This window comes from Apis mellifera, linkage group LG4 (assembly GCF_003254395.2).
Source record: "Apis mellifera strain DH4 linkage group LG4, Amel_HAv3.1, whole genome shotgun sequence".
Classification (NCBI taxonomy): domain Eukaryota; kingdom Metazoa; phylum Arthropoda; class Insecta; order Hymenoptera; family Apidae; genus Apis; species Apis mellifera.
Genome location: NC_037641.1, coordinates 7,845,300 through 7,864,698, shown reverse-complemented (window position 1 = coordinate 7,864,698; position 19,399 = coordinate 7,845,300). Strand labels below are relative to the sequence as shown.

The 19,399-nt window shown below is 26.9% G+C and overlaps 4 protein-coding genes across 5 annotated transcripts in view; 1 reads left to right on the top strand and 3 right to left on the bottom strand.

Moving 5' to 3' along the window:
- Positions 1-429: 429 nt before the first annotated feature.
- On the bottom strand, positions 430-4,588 carry LOC409883 (splicing factor 3A subunit 1). Its single transcript, XM_393373.6, has 11 exons — positions 4,325-4,588; positions 3,485-3,815; positions 3,248-3,407; positions 2,889-3,170; positions 2,694-2,804; positions 2,409-2,580; positions 1,545-2,228; positions 1,194-1,255; positions 998-1,105; positions 751-924; positions 430-643 (listed from the first exon to the last, which is right to left on the bottom strand). Exons 1-11 carry the CDS (start codon positions 4,437-4,439, stop codon positions 542-544), a joined length of 2,301 nt encoding a protein of 766 aa, XP_393373.3. The 5' UTR covers positions 4,440-4,588; the 3' UTR covers positions 430-541.
- A 296-nt stretch (positions 4,589-4,884) lies between these two features.
- Positions 4,885-5,859, bottom strand: LOC725253 (MICOS complex subunit MIC13). Its single transcript, XM_003250111.4, has 3 exons — positions 5,702-5,859; positions 5,433-5,592; positions 4,885-5,160 (listed from the first exon to the last, which is right to left on the bottom strand). Exons 1-3 carry the CDS (start codon positions 5,713-5,715, stop codon positions 4,990-4,992), a joined length of 345 nt encoding a protein of 114 aa, XP_003250159.1. The 5' UTR covers positions 5,716-5,859; the 3' UTR covers positions 4,885-4,989.
- A 266-nt stretch (positions 5,860-6,125) lies between these two features.
- On the top strand, positions 6,126-8,959 carry LOC725208 (E3 ubiquitin-protein ligase RAD18). Its single transcript, XM_006562680.3, has 7 exons — positions 6,126-6,238; positions 6,306-6,384; positions 6,459-6,996; positions 7,129-7,384; positions 7,454-7,514; positions 7,580-8,323; positions 8,538-8,959. The coding sequence occupies exons 1-7, from the start codon at positions 6,209-6,211 to the stop codon at positions 8,906-8,908; spliced, it is 2,079 nt and encodes a 692-aa protein (XP_006562743.1). The 5' UTR covers positions 6,126-6,208; the 3' UTR covers positions 8,909-8,959.
- Positions 8,960-11,569: 2,610 nt separating this feature from the next.
- LOC100578579 overlaps positions 11,570-19,399 on the bottom strand; it is a 151,832-nt gene continuing 144,002 nt past the window's right edge. For both annotated transcript variants that reach the window (XM_026440188.1, XM_006562682.3), the window contains 8 exons: positions 19,004-19,197; positions 18,028-18,207; positions 16,904-17,229; positions 16,305-16,459; positions 15,270-15,845; positions 13,721-13,893; positions 13,241-13,390; positions 11,570-12,957 (listed from right to left, as the gene is read on the bottom strand). In XM_026440188.1, the coding sequence (XP_026295973.1) occupies positions 12,838-12,957; positions 13,241-13,390; positions 13,721-13,893; positions 15,270-15,845; positions 16,305-16,459; positions 16,904-17,229; positions 18,028-18,207; positions 19,004-19,197 (1,874 nt within the window). In that variant the 3' untranslated portion in view covers positions 11,570-12,837. The remainder of the gene's footprint in view (positions 12,958-13,240; positions 13,391-13,720; positions 13,894-15,269; positions 15,846-16,304; positions 16,460-16,903; positions 17,230-18,027; positions 18,208-19,003; positions 19,198-19,399) is intronic.

The following is a 19,399-nucleotide window of genomic DNA, read 5'->3' as shown; positions in this document are numbered from 1 at the left end:
AAAATTTGTTTTCAAATTTCAAGTATTGGAATTATAAATATTTCGATTATAATAAATCGAAGATATTAATTAGAAATATTCGAATCGAATATATTATCGTGAATCTTTTAATAAAATAAAAAAGCAATGCTTTTTTAAAAAAATTATAAATTATTAAAATAAATATAAAAATATATATATAAATATTTTAAATAATTTGCAAATGCTGTTTTAATATTTTATTAAATAATATAGTTAATTATATTGCTAATGCCTTATTAATGAAAGTACAAGATGATCTAAGTGCAATTTTTTAAATGAAAACTAAATATATAAGTAAAAATAATTTTATATTTATATACTTATAAATTTTATTATATATTATTAATTTATTATAATCATAACTTATTATAATTATGAAATAAAAGAAATATAATAAAAAAAAATTCATTAATATTATAGATGTTTTTTATTCATTAATAGTGATTTAACATTTTTATTAATATATCGATTTTTTTAATCTTTTAAGTAAATTTATAATTATATTTAAAAATTTTCTGTTTTATTTTTTTCTACCACCTCTTTCTTTTGGTAAAAGATTAATTATATTGCCAGATGTTAAATTATAATATGCAAGAGTATTGCTATCCTTAAAGAACATTCCCTATAAAAAAGATCAACAACTATTATATATGAAATTAAAAATATTAGAAAAATATATAAATATTCGAATATAATTTATATTAAATATTAATTTCACTTATATCATACCTCATATTGTAATTTTTGTTTGCCAGGAGGCATGCCAGTTTGTTCATGAATAAGAGCTTTCATTGTTGCTACAGTATCACTTAATTGCAAAGTAATATTTAATGTTTGGCCATTTAATTTCCATTCTGCTTTTTCTGTCATCATTGGTGCAGCAATATTTAATTGTACAGGACCCTGAAAAATAAAATATATACTTTTATATATGTTTGTATATAATATTTTTTTAATTTTAATCATTAACATATACCTTGTTTCTAGCCAAAAATTGTTGTTCTGGTATCAATGAATCTTCAGTTCTAAGTTTCTTAGTTTGAGGTTCTTCTTCCATAGGTTCAGTAGCATGTTTTAATCCAATCTTAAAAAACAAAATAAATATACATAAAAATCTATTTAAAAGCAATTAAAACAATATTAATAAATTATTTTAACTCGCAGATATTTACAGCAGATGTCATTGGTGGTTGCATAGGTGGTGGTGTTGGCATAAACGGCGACATTGCTGGTGCTAAAAATAAAAAATTTAATTTAATAAATCTATAACACTTAATATATACATTATATATGTTTATAATTTATAATTAAAAAAAAAATTGAAGAATTTGATAATCTAATAATCATTTTGTACTTGAACGCTCAGATTTGCTATTAATATAGCAGGATATATGATAAGAAGATATTTATTCTATATAAAAAACAAGAGCAATATTGTGCAAAAAAGGATAAAGAAGATAAGCTATTAACTTCGATTACGAGATTCTAATATTTCATTAAAAATTAATTAATAATAAAATTACTCATAAGCGGTGGTGGTCGAATCGGAGGCATAGGAGCCATCATCATCATCGGTGCTTGCGGCATCATTGGTTGAGGAATTCCCATAGTAGGCATACTCATAGTAGGAGGTGGTGGTGGTTGTGTGGGAACAGGTACTGGCTTTGGAGCTGGTGGTTTTGGAGGTGCCTTTAATGTAGCTTGAGGTTTTGAAGCAGCTGCTGCCATGTGCGATAACTCAGCTGCGCGATTAGCAGGTTTTGGACCAATTTTTTCTTTTTCTTCATCTGGAAGAAGTCCTTTAACTTTATGTATTTGGTGAATTTGTTCTTCCAAAGTAATATTTGCTCTAGCTGCTCTAGTTGCTGCTTCAACACTTGATGTATGTCCATCCCATGTAACTTTGTCATCTTTCTTTTTATCTTCTTCTCCGATCTTTTTACCAATAGCAGTTTCTTCATCGCCGACACCGAAAATATCGGTACGCCTTTCAGCAAGTTGTTTCAAACTGGCTTCAATCGCTGTACCAGGTGCAAATACTGTTTCTTGAGCCAACTTATCAAGATGTTTGTCTCTTTGTTCCACCCAACGTGGATCTAATAATCCAATTCGCATGTGTTCTTGGACTTTACTTGCAGGTATACGTTCTCCAGTGATTGGAGATATTAAGTATTCGTCGGGAGCAGCAGGACGTGCAGTTTTATTCGCTGTAAAAAAAAAAAATATATATATATATATATATATGTATTTTATATATATATGTATATGTATTTAATTATTTTTATAATTTCTATAATTTCGATAATTTCTATAATTAATTCTTTTTCAATTCACATATTTAAATATTTTCGTTTATCTTTATCATTATTTATCATGTTTTTATTTACCATGTTGTTTAGGATCATATCCCTTCTTTACTACAACATTTCCTGGAGTAGGTGGCAATGGTGGAGGTTGCATATTATTACTATCACGTGGTTTCGGTTCTTTCAATTTATGAGTATCACCTGGAGGTGATACATCATCTTCATCACTTGAATCCTCTTCCATATCTTGTACCTTATAATATAAATTCGTTATTGAAATGTATAATTAAATTAAATTAAATAATTAAATAATAATTAAATAATAATTATATGAAAACATCTTATTTAAATATATGAAATACTTACTTGATTATTATCTTTTGCACGATCTTTTTCACCTTCTGTACGACTTTGCATTTCATCTTCTCCTTCACTATCAATCTGCATTTCTACATCTTCACCTTCTTCTATTCTTTCCTAAAAATTTAAGAAGTTATTAAAGAAACAATAAATTTTATTAGAATATTTTAAAATAAAGTAGAATTTATAAAATTTTATTACTTGCATAAGTACTCGAGCACCAACTTCGTCAGGCGTTGTTGGAGCTGGAAAATTACCAACTTCAAATTGTTGATAATCAACAGTCTCGACTACAACAAAATCATGCCAATCAATTTGCGCATATGCAACTCTTTCGCGTTCTAATTCCTCTTCTTCTTTACGTCTTTGAGCTTCTTGATATTTTAACCATTCAGCGCGATATTTAACTTGTTCCAAAATTTTATCCATATTAGAAGCTTCTTCACGCAAACGAGGTAATAAATCTTTAGGTGGAATCAATACCTATAAATTTATATTAATTTAAATAAAAGTTCAGGATTAATATCTAATTATAAAAATAAAAATATAATTTTATATACCTTAGTATATTGTTCCAAAAGTTTTGTAAAATACTGAAACAAGGAATGTTGTGGACGTAAAAAATCAAATTGAAAATTTCTTTGTTCTCTATTCATTAAGTTTGTTAAAAATTGACGACCATTACGAGCTACAAATTGTGCTGTAAGTTTTACAATATCCCTAAAATAAAATAATTCATATTTTTTTTATGTAAACTATTATTTATAAAAAATACAAAATTTAATTAAAATATATACAAATCTAAAGCTGAAATAGAAGGTGGATCAGCAATAAATTCAAATTCTGCAGGAGTATCTCTTGGAATAAATGGTTGTTCAACTTGTTTCAAAATTTCTTGCTGTTTTTGATGAGCACTAAGATTAATTGTTTTTCCAGGTCCTGACCCTATAGTAGGCTCTTGACCTTTTCCTTCCTTAAATTCTTTCACTTTATGCTGATAATATGCATGGTATGGATCACCAAAATTTAAGAAATTAAATTTCGGATTTCCTAATTCATTTTGTCTAATTCTTGATTCAAATTCTGGTCCATTTCTAGCCACAAAACTGGCAGTTTTGTCAACAATATCTAAATTTTTACATAAGGAGAATTACAATACAAATAAATGCCAATGGATAAATAATTTTTGCAAAATAAAAATGCATATATAAATTTATTCTTATCATCTTGTTTTTAACATATTTAATATAACATATTTAACATATTTAATCAATTTGAATTTAATATAATATACTATTATAATTTGATAGATATTTATAAATAATTAAAATATAATAAATCATTATAAGATAAATTTTTAAATTTTATTTTCTTTAAAAAAATATATACAAAAGTAAAATATAAAGAAATTAAATTATATAGTAAAAAAAAGAGAAATAATATAATGATTTATTAATAACAATATATAATAAATCAATATACACAACCAATATTGTACATTATAATTATTTTAATTATTATTCTAATTTATAATAATTGTGCATATAAAAAATATATTTTCATTAGAAAGATCATTCAAAATCATTGAAACATATAAATATTGCTTTCTTTTCAAAATATATATTGTCAAAGGATACTTCTAACCTCCGGTGGAGGATAAATAATGCCTACGATGGGCTGAGACGATGGTGCAGTATTTTCTTCATTTTCAGTCGCCGGTGGTTGTACAACAGCAACTTCTTGTGCAGGCATTACTTAATATTTTTTTTTTATTCACTTAATTTTAATAGATAAACCAATATTTTACGTTATTTATCACACACATAACGTATATACATACTTCTGAAATATGATACAATGGTGTCGATTTAGGATGCTTTTCACTGATTTCATTTACTAAAGCTGAATTTTTATGAACACAGAAAGTTTAGTCAATGCATCCAACAATGCAATAGAAAACATAGAAAATGTTCCTAGATAATTCATAAAATAATTTCTTTAAGCTTAAACATGACATTTAAACAAAATTTGAGTTAAAGTAATAATAGTTCAGATTAATATATTTAAATATTTAATTGTTTAAAAAAAAATAAACAGATTTTTTATATATATATATTATTTTCTTTATTCATATTTATTCATATTTATACTGATGCAATTTCATAGGTATATTTATAAATAAAAACAACTTCAAAAATAAAATAAATAATAAATTCCTTATTTATAAATGTTAATTATATATAATATTTATCTAAAATATATAGAAGAAAATACTAACAATATTACATAAAAATGTTTGTTTTTATACACTAAGTTCTTTTATGTAACTTTGTGTAGTTTCATATAAACTAGTAGCACTATTAAAAGTATGTGTTGGTAAATTAGAGATAAATCCCATACTGGACATAACACCTTTGTTCCAAGTTACTTTAATAAAATTTGTAATATCTGTCACACTTGGTAGCTGAGATATCTAAATAAAAACAAAAAATTTTCATTCAGAAAATACACAAATATTTCATAATTTTTTAATCATTTTAAATAATATGTTAATTCTTTGCAAAATATGTCAAATATTAAATTCTATAAATATTAGAAATATTAGAAAATTAAAAATTTAAATATCTATTGAACATAATAAAATGTTATACCATTTTATTATAAAGAATAATATATTAATTTTATATATTAATTTTAATTTTTTTAAAATATTGAATAATAAATAATGACATCAAATAAAATTACCTCTTTTGTAATTTTTTCAGGTACATTTTCTTTAACATATGGAGCAATTTTTACGTTTAATTTTTTATACAATGCAGCAGTTTCTTCTGATTTTGACCATAATCCTTCCTTATAAGTATAATATACGATACCACCAACAATACTGGATTTTATGACAAACCTAAGAACATAACCTTCAACTTTAAAATCTAAATTCTTTATATATATATATATTATATTCAAATATTATAATAAAAAAATATTCTTCATAGATTTAAAAACTTACTAACCGAATTAAATTCATGGTATAAAATAAATTACTTTGACGCAATAGTTTTGCTGCACCTTCGCTTATTATATAGAAACATGAAAATTACGTAAAACCTTTTAACAATTTCCGGTTTGATACTTAAGTATTTATAAATATTAATTACTTTATCTTTTTATATATATACATTAAACAATTACACAAACATGTAAAATATTTTTTAATTGTAAGATATTTTATATCTAAAAACTATATAATTATATATAGTTATCATGGTTTACGTAGTAAATATATACGATGTATATACGATTGAAAAAAAATAATATATAATATAATAATAATATAATAATAAACTTATTTCTATTTCATCTTTTATGTCTTTATATTTTATATTTATATTTTTAACAGATGATATATAATATTAAATTTGTTTATTTGTTATTTTAAAAAATGTATTTATTATAATTATAAAAAATTATTAAAATTAACCTTAAAATTATTTTGTATATTTATTATATATCATTATACAATGTGGCCTCAAGAATATATAGCATTAAAGGTAAAAATTATCATCAATCAAAATTTATTTATTTATAATGCAAATAATTACGTTAATTTCCTTATAGGATATAGAAAATTTATTAATTTGTGGAATATGCTATGAATTTATGGATACATCTGTTATGACATTATGTTCTCACAATTGTAAGATAAAAAAATATTTGTTTTTCATAAATTAATAAAATTTTGTATTTTATTATTTCTCTTTTAAATTTTAGATTGTTCTCTATGTATTAGAAAATATTTACATTACAAAACACAATGTCCTGCATGTTTTGCAGAAACTTTTGAGAAAGATTTGAGGAAAAATAAAATCTTAGATGAAATTATAACAAAATTTTCACAAATCAAAGATAAATTAAAAAGAGTTTTACAAATTCATATTCAATTTTCAAAATTTGATGAAAACAATCAAGTTTCAACTATACCAAAATTATTGCATCAAAATAATGATACAAATATAAATGAACAAGAAAATAAGATTATATATAATCAGATTATTAATAATACTTCTGAAAATAACATATCACCATCTATAAATGTACAAAACAATATATTTAGTCCTAGTACAAGTGGAATATCTAGAATACCTTTAATGTTTACACCCAAAAGCCATAAACGTAACAAAGTAACAAATATAGAAAAAACTAAGGTTGTTATATGTCCAGTATGTAAAGTTACTATTTCAGAAATAAAAATAAATAGACATCTTGATGATTGTCTAAAAAGAGAATCAATGAAAGAAAAACCTCAAATGTAAGAGTAATCAAATTTAAATTTCTTTTATTTTTATAATCTTTTTTTTTTTTATATAATAATAAAATTTTGAAATATATACATTCTATTATATCATATGTATACATATAAAAACATTATTTATTTTTACAGAAATGAATCAATACGTAAACCATTACCAAAGTTAGTATTTAATTTAATGAAAGATGCTATATTAAGAAAAAAATTAAAAGAATTTGGTTTATCATTACAAGGAGATCGAAGGACTATGGAAAATAGGTTACAAAGATATATTATTCTTTATAATGCAGAATGTGATAAATCAAATCCACGATCAATTTCAGAATTAGTAAAACAATGTGAAGATGAAGAAAATTTAGAAAGAAAAATTAATAAAACATTTCTAAATGTAAATACTCATTATATTATTTTATTTAAATTTTGTATTGATATTTTAATTAAAATTATTAACTTTCAGAAACTAAATTTTACTAGAAATACAGAACAAAATGTTATAGAAAATGAAAGAAAAAAATATTGTAAGTTTAAATTTTTAAGTTTTTTCATATAATGTATATATTTTGATAATTATTTTTTTTATTAGTGGAAACACATAAAGATAGTTTTGAAAATTTAATAAAAAATATTAAACGCGTTGATACTACAAAACGACCATCAGTAAGACGTAGTTTATTGAAGGAAAGTATAGAAAGAGAGATTAATGAGGATGTTCCAGATAAATGTCAAAAAAGAGAAAATTTAGATGATTCAATGACTTATATTGAACAAAATGATTTTAATTCTTTAAAATCTGATGTATATATTGAGGATTCTGATTCAGATTCTACTTGTCCATTACAAATGTATTCTAGTACTGAGCCAAACAAATTTTTTAATATAGAATCATCTCCTTCTAATAATACTGTTTTACAAAATAAATCTGAAACAAGTGATCAGGAAAATGTTGATCAAGAACAATCAATGCTATCTAATCATTCACCTATAAATAAAACAGAAAAAAATGATAATTTAAATGCATTTAATGATATTTCTACTTATGATCCACTGACACAATCAATAAACACATTTTGTGAAGATGTATCAAATAATTTTAAAGATCTATCTAATACTTCCAAGTATAAGAAGTTACGAAGAAACAAAGAATTATCTTCAAAAAATGAAATACAACAGATAAATTCTGTTAGTTCAAACATAAAAGATCTTGATTCTGATAGAACTTTAGATCAAGAAGAAAGACAAGATAAGAAATCAAAATCTGTCTTGCAAGATATTGCATGTGATTTATCAAATGATGATAATGATAGCACTGACAATAAATTTAATTATGGTATGTAATAAGATTATATTAAGTTAATCAAATTTTATTTTATATTTTTTATGGATATTATATAAATATCTTTTATTGATCCATATGTGGTTCAATATAAGCATTCTCAAAATAAAAAAAATTATATAATTTTGATTTGACCATAAAAAAAATTTGATTTATTATAAAAATCATATATTTTTGAATTAATTATTATTTTAAAACAATCTTACAGGAGAATTACATTCTACTAATTATGGATTTTTAAATAATAGTGTAATCAATTTTTCAAATTTGGAAAAAGAAAATGTAAGTTCTTCTCCTGAATATAATAGAATTCAATCTCTTCAAAAAAGAACACGCGATTTAATGCAAACTGATAATAAAATCATATCAAACACAAAAAAAAAAATTAAAAAATCATCTCATAATTCTCCTGAGACTAAAGAAACAAATATCGAAGAATCTTTATGTACCTTTAATGATGAAACAATTAAATATTTACGAAATAAATCACGATTAAGAAAACGAGAGCGAAATATTACAGAAGATATATCTGTTTTAAGAAAATCTACTAGAAGAAAAATAAAAGATAATAATTCATAAAATTAAACTTTAAATTAAGTGTTTTGATTTATTTTGCTTGAAATTTAATTTTGAAATTTTGAAATATAATGATGTAAAAAAATTAATTAATTATTTCTTTGTATTAATTTATATTTTATATTTGACTTTATTATATATTTTTTATTAAATATTTAATAAATAAGTATATATATTTATCTTATATTAAATATAAAAAAAGTAATTATACTTTAATTTTTTTAATATATATACAATTATATATCTACAATTTTATTCTCCTTTTCCTTCTAATATATTAATTTATTATAAAGAAAAAAAAATACAAAACTCTTTATCAAAGACACCAAATTTTATTGTAATGTTTTGATCAGAAAGGGGTCAACAATGGTAAAATGATGACAAACACATAAAATTTTACATTTCACCTTCATGTAGATATTAACAATAATATAAGCTTCATATTGATATTAATAATAATATAAGAAGCTTAATTTACTTAACACTAAAATAGCTGTCTTTGACATTATTTAGGCATAAAATATGTATCTTTATTCTATATATTGTTTTTTATACACTTTGGTATCATTTATACACTTTTATGTACATTTTATTTTTTCTAATTATATTTTCTAATATTTTTTATATAGAACTTTAGAAGCTTCTAACATTTTAATGGACTATCACATTTATGAAAAACATTTTATTCTTTTTTAAATACACTTTGTTCTTTTTTAAATATATTATAATTATAGCGATTTATTATTCTCATATATTATTTTTGTTTTCGAATAAATATAAGCGCAACATATATTATTAATAGGAATGAAATTTTTAATAATTTTTTTTTTAATTAAGTTGCGCTAATAATTTTTTGATGTTAAATATTTATAAGTGATAGTGTTTCTGAAACTTTTTTTCTTTGCGAAACCAATATATTTTAAAAATTTAGTTTTAGACCATAAGTTTCATTTTTATGAATATATTTGAAAAAAATTTCTTTATTGGTTAATATTATGTATTTTTCTATATGTAATTAAACAGTTAAATTATTACTTTGATTAAATTGTTATATCGTATATTGTTTTATTTCCATTTTAAATGATCATATATTATATTTTTCTTTTATATAAATAATTTATTCTATTTTATATTCTTTTTAATGTTTACATTTTAAAAATAAATTTATTGTTAAAAATATGTTTTTTGTCTTACTATTTTTTGATAAAATTATAGATTTAAATTGTTAGAATTTTTTGTAATATTTTATTCTATACTATTGAATAATTTTATTTATTTATATAATTATTTCTTATTTTTTCGAATGGTTACGCATAAAAAGTTTGAGAACCACTGCTGCATGGTATGGCATCACGCGAGGTAGTTACTCAACGTTTATTGTACTTCTAAATATATTAATTTTTTCTGTGTATAGAGATTCATGGTAATTTTAAAGAAAATTAAAAAAAAAAAAAAAGAAAAAGATATAAAAGTAATATTTTAAATTTTAAAATTTGAAATATTTAAGATATTTGAATATAACCTATTTTCATTTTTTTTAAATTTAATAATAAATCAGTTTTTTGAAATTAAAATTGAAACATAAAGATTGATTTAAAAAGTAAAATTAAATTAGAATCTAATGTGAAAATAATATTTATAAATTTATTCCTAGGGAATTACACTCTTTTAAAGAACTGATAGTTTTAAATTCGTGCTATTATTTTCATTGTTCAATAACTTAGTATCAAACAATGCTTAATAAACATTATTTATAATTAAGAAAAAAATAGCATATAGATATACATAAAAGCTTTTTAATTATTTAAAATTATCAAATTATAGAAAGTAGAGATTTATAATTAATCTGGGGAGTTTATATGTCTTTTTTTCCGCGCCAAGTGAAAGCATTTTACTACATATGAACATTCTAAAGAATGGCTAAAATTCAAATAGCCTTAAGTTCATTTCTATGACATAGGACTTTAATACGATTACGATTTTATTTCATACAATTTTTCTTTATCGTTTCTCTTATAGATAATACGAATAATTTTGTTTCGAGAAATATTAACAACATTATTGCAATAAAAGATTTTGCATAATAATTATCACACTTTCTTTCAAACAATATATCATTTTTATTTATATTACACCAGTAACATTTAAAATGTTATATTTACAAAATTATCAAGAACATGTTATTCGAAAGAAAATGTGATATGTTGATTTTATGAGCATATTTGTGATTGTAAGCATATTTCACGTTACACTTCGCAAATACGTGCAGTATGTGATATAGTCTGCATCGATATGTTCGAAGTATTCGAATTATATCTTGTCTTCTAACTTTGAAAATATAATGATAAAATAAAACTATGTTACAGATATTTACATAGTTTAGCGATGTGATAAAGAATTTTCCTTATTAATTTTCCTATATCGTATTATATTTTCTATATATTTTTGATTAATTCTTTGATTATCAAATTTGATTTATTATTATTATTATTTTGCTTTATTGCTTTTATTAAAATTTCGAAAAATTTTAATCACTTTTGTTTTATAGATATTGTATGTAAATATGTAGACATTGATAGAAGAAATTTTATATACAATTAGGAATATTTTGTTATTAATTAGAATATTTATTTATAGAATTTTATTTTATTAACACATTTATTGTTTTTTTTTTTTCAAAAAGATTATCACGATGAATCACATTGTAAACACTTTTCTTGAAATTCAAGAAAGTTTTCATTCAATTACAGTGGACAATCGTTGGATTGTCAAGAAGCAATTTATGTCGTGTTGACGAATTTGTTAATTTTTAATGGATGTAGGATTCGAAACCGTGCATTTTAATCTTTTTCAGTGAAATTTTAATTATCATACTAACTTTTTAAATCACAAGACTTTCGAATTTCGATTTTACTCATTTAAAAATTTATATTTAAAGGCTTTCCCCTAACGAATTTTAAAAACATATATTTATTTTGCCTAGGAAATTGATAGCAACAAGAATTTCTCGTTATAAATTTAATTCAGCCTAATTTCTACAATCAAATTTCAACATAGATATTCCTCATGATATTAAAATATCTTTCATTAAAATTTAAAATATTTGTAAATAGTGTCTTTGAGATATTCATACAAGTTAGATATAATATAAACTTTTTACAATTATACATTGAATGTCTTGTGGTTTCAAATCCTCTAAAAGATAGAGAGGTTTGCTCAGAGCGAAAATTTATAAAAATATTGATGTTTTTACAACCGATAATATATCTATATATATACTCAAATATGAAGTTTTTATAATTTTTAAGAAATTACGTAAAAATAAAGAGCACTATCATATTTCCGTATTTATTGAATAAATATCTATATGGCAAACAACTATTATTCATATATACCTTCGCCATATTCTATTTTTTAAAGCAGTCTTATTACTTTAAACGAACTCTAAAAAAGCTCGTTTCAATAAACCGCAATTGGATATTTTTATCTCATCTACACAAATAATGTAATTTTTGAAATATACAATAATTAAATTTAAATATTAGATGGAGTGTTATAACGAATGCAATTACAATTGATTAATTATGCAATAATAATCGCATGAATTGCATTCTTTTTGAAAAAGTAATCATATCTAAGGCTTCGATTCTCGTATATTATATTTACAATTGTATTCACAGCAACATTTATATATGTATATTGCACTCGATCAACATATCGATTCCATTTATAAATAGTTAACGCACAAATTGTCTTTTAATAAGCTAATAAAATTCATATTGAAAACGAAGAACGAAGAATTGACCTATATCGTAACATTTCGTTCGTAAATTGAATGTTAGTTTTGAAAATGAAAAAAACGTGATACCATGATAAACGTGAAAGTTTTTTTCATTTTTGTTAATCAAGTTCTTCAATTAACTTGATTAACGTCACGTTACGTTCTCTCGTTTGCTTCGTCTCATCACTGTAATACCTATAGAACCTCTTATTTTGCGTAACAGATCTATTATATCAGCTGTCGTCATATGCTCAACACTTTCATCATTTACCTGAAACAAAAATAATAAATATTAATATTTTAAGAATATTTTTTAGAATAGTTTTAAAAATTTTTAACCATCTTATTTTATTCTTTTATTTTATTTTTTTTATTCTAATTTAATTGAAGTAATTTCAAAATTATATTTTACAATATGATATTTGATAAAAATAATAAGAATAAGATTCATTCTTTGATCTCTATATGCACATTTATATATATATATGTATTCTTACATTTGAAAAAAGAAAAATTAAAATAGGAAAAGAAATGATAATTAGGAATGAAATTACCATCATAAGCACATCTCCTTGTTTTAATCTTCCATCCTTAGCTGCAACGCTATCAGGGTGTACCACTGATATAACTGTACGATTTCCTTCCGGTTGCAAGCTGAATCCTAATCGACTATTCCAACCACGTGTCAGCTCTACCATGAACACCTTTAATAATATAATAAATGAAATATATTTTTCCAGTTTTTTCAATTTTTGTTAGATAAATAGAAATTTACTAACATTGAATGTTTATTATTTGAAAAATTTCAGTCTCAAATTCTTCAGTCTCTTCTTTATACATTAAAAGAGTAATAATTTTAATTTTTTTTCTACTAACATACATACTAACAATAACATTCTCAAATCGAGGTATTTTTATCATTTGTATTTTATTTATTTTTTTGAATTCCTTATTTATACAATGATTGCTTTTCAAATGATATTCAAACGAAGGAATTAAGAATTAAACTATTATTCGTTAAACAAAAATCTCACCTCGATTCCTTGTTCAAGATTTTTATTAAGGGCAGCTGAATCCGTGGTGTCTTTCCCGTTCTTCTCCTCTTCATTTTTAGCTTTATCTATTCCATCATCTGGGGCGAACATCACGCCTTTCCACTTCAACAAACCCTTGCTACCACCCGGATCTTCTGCTCCTAAGATTTTCCCTGTACATGGTACATAAAATTAAATCAGAACATGCGATATAAAGTTTGTATCAGGCAGTTTATTTTAGTATATCAATTATAATTGTGCAAGTTATTTAATTATTTTTAGTTAAATACGAAATTCTAACGATTCTATTCATTTATTTTTTTATCTTGACAATTGTAAAAAATAATATATGAAAAAATATGTAAATATATTCACGACAACAGTTCAAAATACAAAATAAATAAGGACAAATTACAGTAGTAAAAAAAGTATAGTTTTTACTTATAATATATGATATAATTTCACGTCAGTTTTTATCACGGGTAGAGTAATAACGTGTGTATTAAGAGTTATTGATTATTTATATGTACGATAAAAAAAAAAGATTAGATAATAAAATTTATTTTATTGCGATATATTTTAAGATCGAATAAAGATATTATATGTATTATTTAATGAACTGGTCGTGTACAAGAAACTTAACTGACTGTTGTGCGCAAAATCAAGGTGACAACTCGATATGTATAATGGTAATAAGATATGTACATGTTCGCACGCTACAGAAAGATAAGATAATGAAATGTTACTCGTTTCACGTTGATATTTTTTTTTCTGTTTAAAGTAGCATGATTTGTTTTTTTCATTCTTATAATTTTGATATTCTTATATTATATTTAATCAAGTTATTGTTATTTGGTAAATGTTATGAAATAAATTCGTATACAAGTATAATTAAAAATATAGTAAGAAAAAATTAATGCATGTGTAAGTTACTATTAAAAAATTTATATCAATATTTAATTAAAAGAATTTTTCATTTAAACGTATCAATTTTGTATTAAAAAATTAAAAATACAGAAATTTTTTTTACATAATAATTTGTTTCTCACAGAAAAATTATCTGAAAACTTAATGGATTCTTATATCGATTATGAAGAAAAATTACTTGTTTCTCTTATCTCACAAAAAATATCAATCCTTTCTCTCGTCTCAATTTAAACTTAACATTTCAGAACAAAATCAACCAAAAATCCCAGAAATCGATATCGCGAACTCATCATTCCAAATCGAATCAATTCTAACCCTAATCCTTTTAACAAAAGAACCCGAAACAAATTCCCCTCAACCGACCAAAGCGTAACAAACCTTTCTTCCAACCAACTGTAACAAAATTAACTCCCTCTACTAAAAAAATAAACTACTACAAACAATGCCTTGTATCCCAGCCTGAAATTTCACCCACGCTATTCATCTCACAATTCATCTATAAACAATCGATCTGATCTCCGCAATTTCACTGATCCCCCGTGGTTGTCCAGGATTCAAGGCATCAAAGTCGAGCTACTAGAAATTCACTCGTAGCTCGCCGACTAGTGAAATATCGATGAACCTGGTATGTCCTGGTCGCTCGAGTGGGTGGCCTTGTTTTTCGTCACAGAGGTGGCGTCTATGCCGGCGCCGCAGGCTGGATTTGCGCTTTGATAAGCGGGATTCTTGTAACTGAACGCCGCGTTGCTCGTGCTGCTGGTCGAGGAAAGTACGGGCGGCATCGAGGCCGGTTCCGAGGGTAGATCGTTGTCGTGGTCGTTGCTCGACAACGCGATCGACGAAGGCTCGATCCTCTCGTAATCGCCGTCCGACGTGGTGCTCGTGCGTAGCTCGTCCTCGATGATGATCGCGTCCCCGACACCGGGATAATCGAGATCCGAGTCCAGGTTGCAGAATTGGAAACGAGGCTTCCCCTGGGGGGCGGACAAGTCGAGGAAACTCGGGCGGGCAGGTGTCTTGGAGGAATCGCTCGAGTCGCAGACGTCGTACAGGGGTGGCGGATCGATTATGTCAGTTCCAGGTGTGTTTGGCTGGGAATTCGTTATCTGAGTCCTGATCGAGCACTGGTCGGAATCGGATGTCTCCGCCTGGCTGGCCGTCGATGTCGTGTGCACGCTCGGATGCTTCTCCACAGTTTCTGCAACGATGGATATCATCTCTCTTAGAGACCATGTTTTTTCAGTTATTGGATCGAGTCGATCAGATGGACCGACCTCTATTTTTTTTCCCTTCTTTTATGCTGATGAGCCTTTGCGTTCCTCCTTTCGTATTAAGGTATATTTAGCTTTCGTTTATTCGAAGCGAGACGAGCTTTGATGAACGGCTTTCAGTTTCATCGAGATTATTTTATCATGAATTTTTTTCCGTTCACTTTTCACGTGTTTGGAAAAAGGATATCGAAAGTTTTCATCGATTGTATGATACTTAATAATTTTCGTTTCGAAACGAAAGGAAGATTAAAAAACTCGAACTTTTGTTGTAAATATTTCTCGTAAAAGAAGCTAGCTCTGAAGAAACTGAATCGAGGAAAATTCTTTCATATAAGAAATTTATGATAATTTCATTCATTTCTCTTCCTTTAAAAAAATAACGATACCTTCATCGGCAGTGGGAGTACGCGTAGCAAGGCGGCGTAGTCTTCTCGGAGAGTTGCAAGATGTTCCGGATGATTGTTTGCAACTAGACCCGCTCGACGTACCCGGCGACAATTTTCGAACGGCCAGATCGCACAGCATGTCTACAGCCTCTTGTCTGCAAATCGCATTACCAATATTAACAATTTCAAATTCACGAATTTTATCGATTCCAAAAATTCGAAATTATCGAAAATCTTTCGAAAAGAGCGAATCGAAAAAAAAAAAAATCTTCGAAGAAAGAAGTTAAGTTTGTCGTAAAGAGTTGTAAGTTTACCTTAAACTGGTACGTTTCAAAAATTCGAAATTATCGAAAAATCTTTCGAATCCCTCTCCTTCGAAAAGAGCGAATCGAATTGAAAAAAAAAAAATCTTCGAAGAAAGAAGTTAAGTTTGTCGTAAAGGGGGTTGTAAGTTTATATACCTCAAACTGGTACGTTTCAAAAATTCGAAATTATCGAAAAATCTTTCGAATCCCTCTTCTTCGAAAAGAGCGAATCGAATTGAAAAAAAAAAAAATCTTCGAAGTTAAGTTTGTCGTAAAGAGGGGTTGTAAGTTTACCTCAAACTGGTACGTGGTGGACGGAGTGGGTGATCGGGCTCGGTCGGAGAAAGAGCGGAGACAGGAGTTTGCGCGAGATCCCTGTACAACCGTAATCTGACGGTGGGGCCGCACTGTCGCAGCAGTTGGACAGCCTCTTCGTGGCTCATGGGCGACAACGGTGCACCGTCAACGGCGACTATTTTGTCCCCGGGCCGAATACGGCCGTCGCTCAACGCCGGCTCGCGTACCAACGCCCTCACGTAATGGCCGAGCGCGCTGCTATCCGCCTTCCTCAGAGTGAAGCCCAGGCTGCCACCGACCTTTGTCATTTCTATGTCGAATTCCTGGCAGGGAGCGGTTTAAGGAAAGAGTTTAGTTCGCTTTAATCTTCGCCCCCTCCCTGTGGCGAATCGTTCGGGATTAGCGCTTCCGCCCCTCGCGCGGAAATGAAATAGCGAACAGCTATACGTATGGAAATTCGGAAATGAGATTTTGTTGGAAAGCAGGAAATTTTGAAACTTTCCCTCGACAGGGATTTCCCTCCGATATTTTGGAAACGGAATGAGATTAAAATTGCGCGTACGTGCGCATATATTTTTGCACCTACTTTGGCTGTATAGCGAATGAAGATTGAAAGATGGAAGATTGTTAAATTTCATCGAAAATGGAACGAAATTATATACGAATTATTACAATTAAACGCAACGAGAAAAAAGTTACGAATAAATTGCTTTGTAATATGATTTTTTTATCCGATTACATTGATATGATGTGATATAAGAACACGAGGGATTTATTATAAATGCATCGAGATCTAAATTGTAAACGAACTTTGATCAAATTTCGTATTCCTCTTGGAGTTTCTACACGTAACAGATACTAACATTCGTTGTTCGTTTCGTTTCAACAGGAATGAGCATAGAATCTTTCTAACTAATCACTTTACGCTTAAAAGAAAAGGAACAAGAAAGAATAATGTTGCAAAAAAGAGAATATTAAATCTAATTATTATTCTCATTAACAACGATATATAATATATCAATTTCAATCTCTCGTTTAAAAGGAGTGGAAAATTGTGGGATTCGGAATCGCGCGATTCACCGATGCAGGAAATTCAGGATCTCCTGATAAAAGTTACTTACGCCGCAGGGTTCGATTTGAAGGGGTGGCAGAGGATTTAGTATTCGCAGTGGTGGTGGTGGTTCACGCCTTGCCGGGGGTGGTGGTGGTGCGCCCGGTGGCGTGACACTCATATCACCCGGAAGTCGGGACACCACTAACTCGACGGTACTGGGCGTCGTTCGTAGAACTTCGAGGGCCTCCTGCAACAAGTTGCGGATAAAATTAACAATCTTCTCGTAACGATGAAAAATATAAATATATTTGTACATCTTCGTCGATAACAAATTATCTAATTTACTCTAATATCTTACACGAAACGTTTAAAGTAACCTTTCATCGATTTGTTATTTAATTTCTCTTCCATTTACATTCATCTTCGCAGATAACATCTTCGAATTAATCGTACGTAATTTACAATCTTTTTTTCAAAACGCCTCACGTTTCCAGAAAACGTGATACATAATAATAATATCTAAGAATTCTCGTTCCTTCTTTTTTTTACGAATATGAGCTTCGTGCACGTGGCTGCAAACCACATCTCTCTCTTCATCTTCCCCTCTCATCCCACTTATGCTCACCGCTTAACGCGATGAGCTGGCTGCGACAAAATAGCGATTATTATAGCTTTAGATGGGAGCCACGGGTTTGTCTTCTCGTACCTCTTACGAGATTTGCATTTGATTAGCATAATGCAGCTACATCCGGAACTCGGGGTAAAGATCGTTGCCTATCTTACGTCGCCCTCCGAGGATGCGATATCGGTTCAATATTGCGTGAGATAAGCCGTTAATTATTTAACCTCGAAATCTTATTCGCGAACTTGTTGAACAATTTGATAAACGATTCGAAACGCGGATGGAATGATGGAAAATATATACGTAGGAATATGAGTTTCGTTGTTCAACGGATCTTTTTAATTTAATTAATTTAAAAAAAAAAAAATTTAAAAAAGCAGAGAAACTTGTTAAAATTATATATGTATGTTGATTTGCTTACATAGTTGGTGAGGCCGGTTAAAGGAATTCCATTGGCAGCCAAAAGTATATCGCCAGGTTGAAGTTTGTTGGATAAGGCTGCAGGTTGTTGAGGAAACAGTCTTTTAACCCTGACAGGGCCGGCTGTCCCACCGCCGGAAACGCTTAAACCGAGTCCTCGGCTGCTTTTCTGCAATGTCACTCGGAACGTGCTCTCTGAAAATCATACAAAGTGCTGTTTTAATTTCAAAGCAATTGCTTCAAACTTTTTTTCTTCTTCTTTTTCTTTCCTCTTTAAAATGTCCTAGGAAATCTGCTTCGAATTAAATCGAGAAGAGGAAGTTATAATTGCTGTCTTTCCTTTTTTTGTTAATCAATCAAATTTTTTATTTGAAATATAGTATTTCGTCTGAAATAA

Bases quoted from the DNA above. Each gene is read 5' to 3' on its own strand.
- LOC725253 (XM_003250111.4), bottom strand. The intron at 5,161-5,432 runs GTAATTTTATTT...GTTTTTATTTAG, and splicing joins CTGAAAAAATTACAAAAGAG to ATATCTCAGCTACCAAGTGT.
- LOC409883 (XM_393373.6), bottom strand. From the start codon at position 4,439: ATGCCTGCACAAGAAGTTGCTGTTGTACAACCACCGGCGACTGAAAAT. The intron at 1,256-1,544 runs GTAATTTTATTA...TTTTATTTTTAG, and splicing joins TCGACCACCACCGCTTATGA to CACCAGCAATGTCGCCGTTT. The intron at 644-750 runs GTATGATATAAG...TCTTTTTTATAG, and splicing joins AACAAAAATTACAATATGAG to GGAATGTTCTTTAAGGATAG.
- LOC725208 (XM_006562680.3), top strand. From the start codon at position 6,209: ATGTGGCCTCAAGAATATATAGCATTAAAG. The intron at 6,997-7,128 runs GTAAGAGTAATC...TTATTTTTACAG, and splicing joins ATGAAAGAAAAACCTCAAAT to AAATGAATCAATACGTAAAC. The intron at 7,385-7,453 runs GTAAATACTCAT...ATTAACTTTCAG, and splicing joins TTAATAAAACATTTCTAAAT to AAACTAAATTTTACTAGAAA.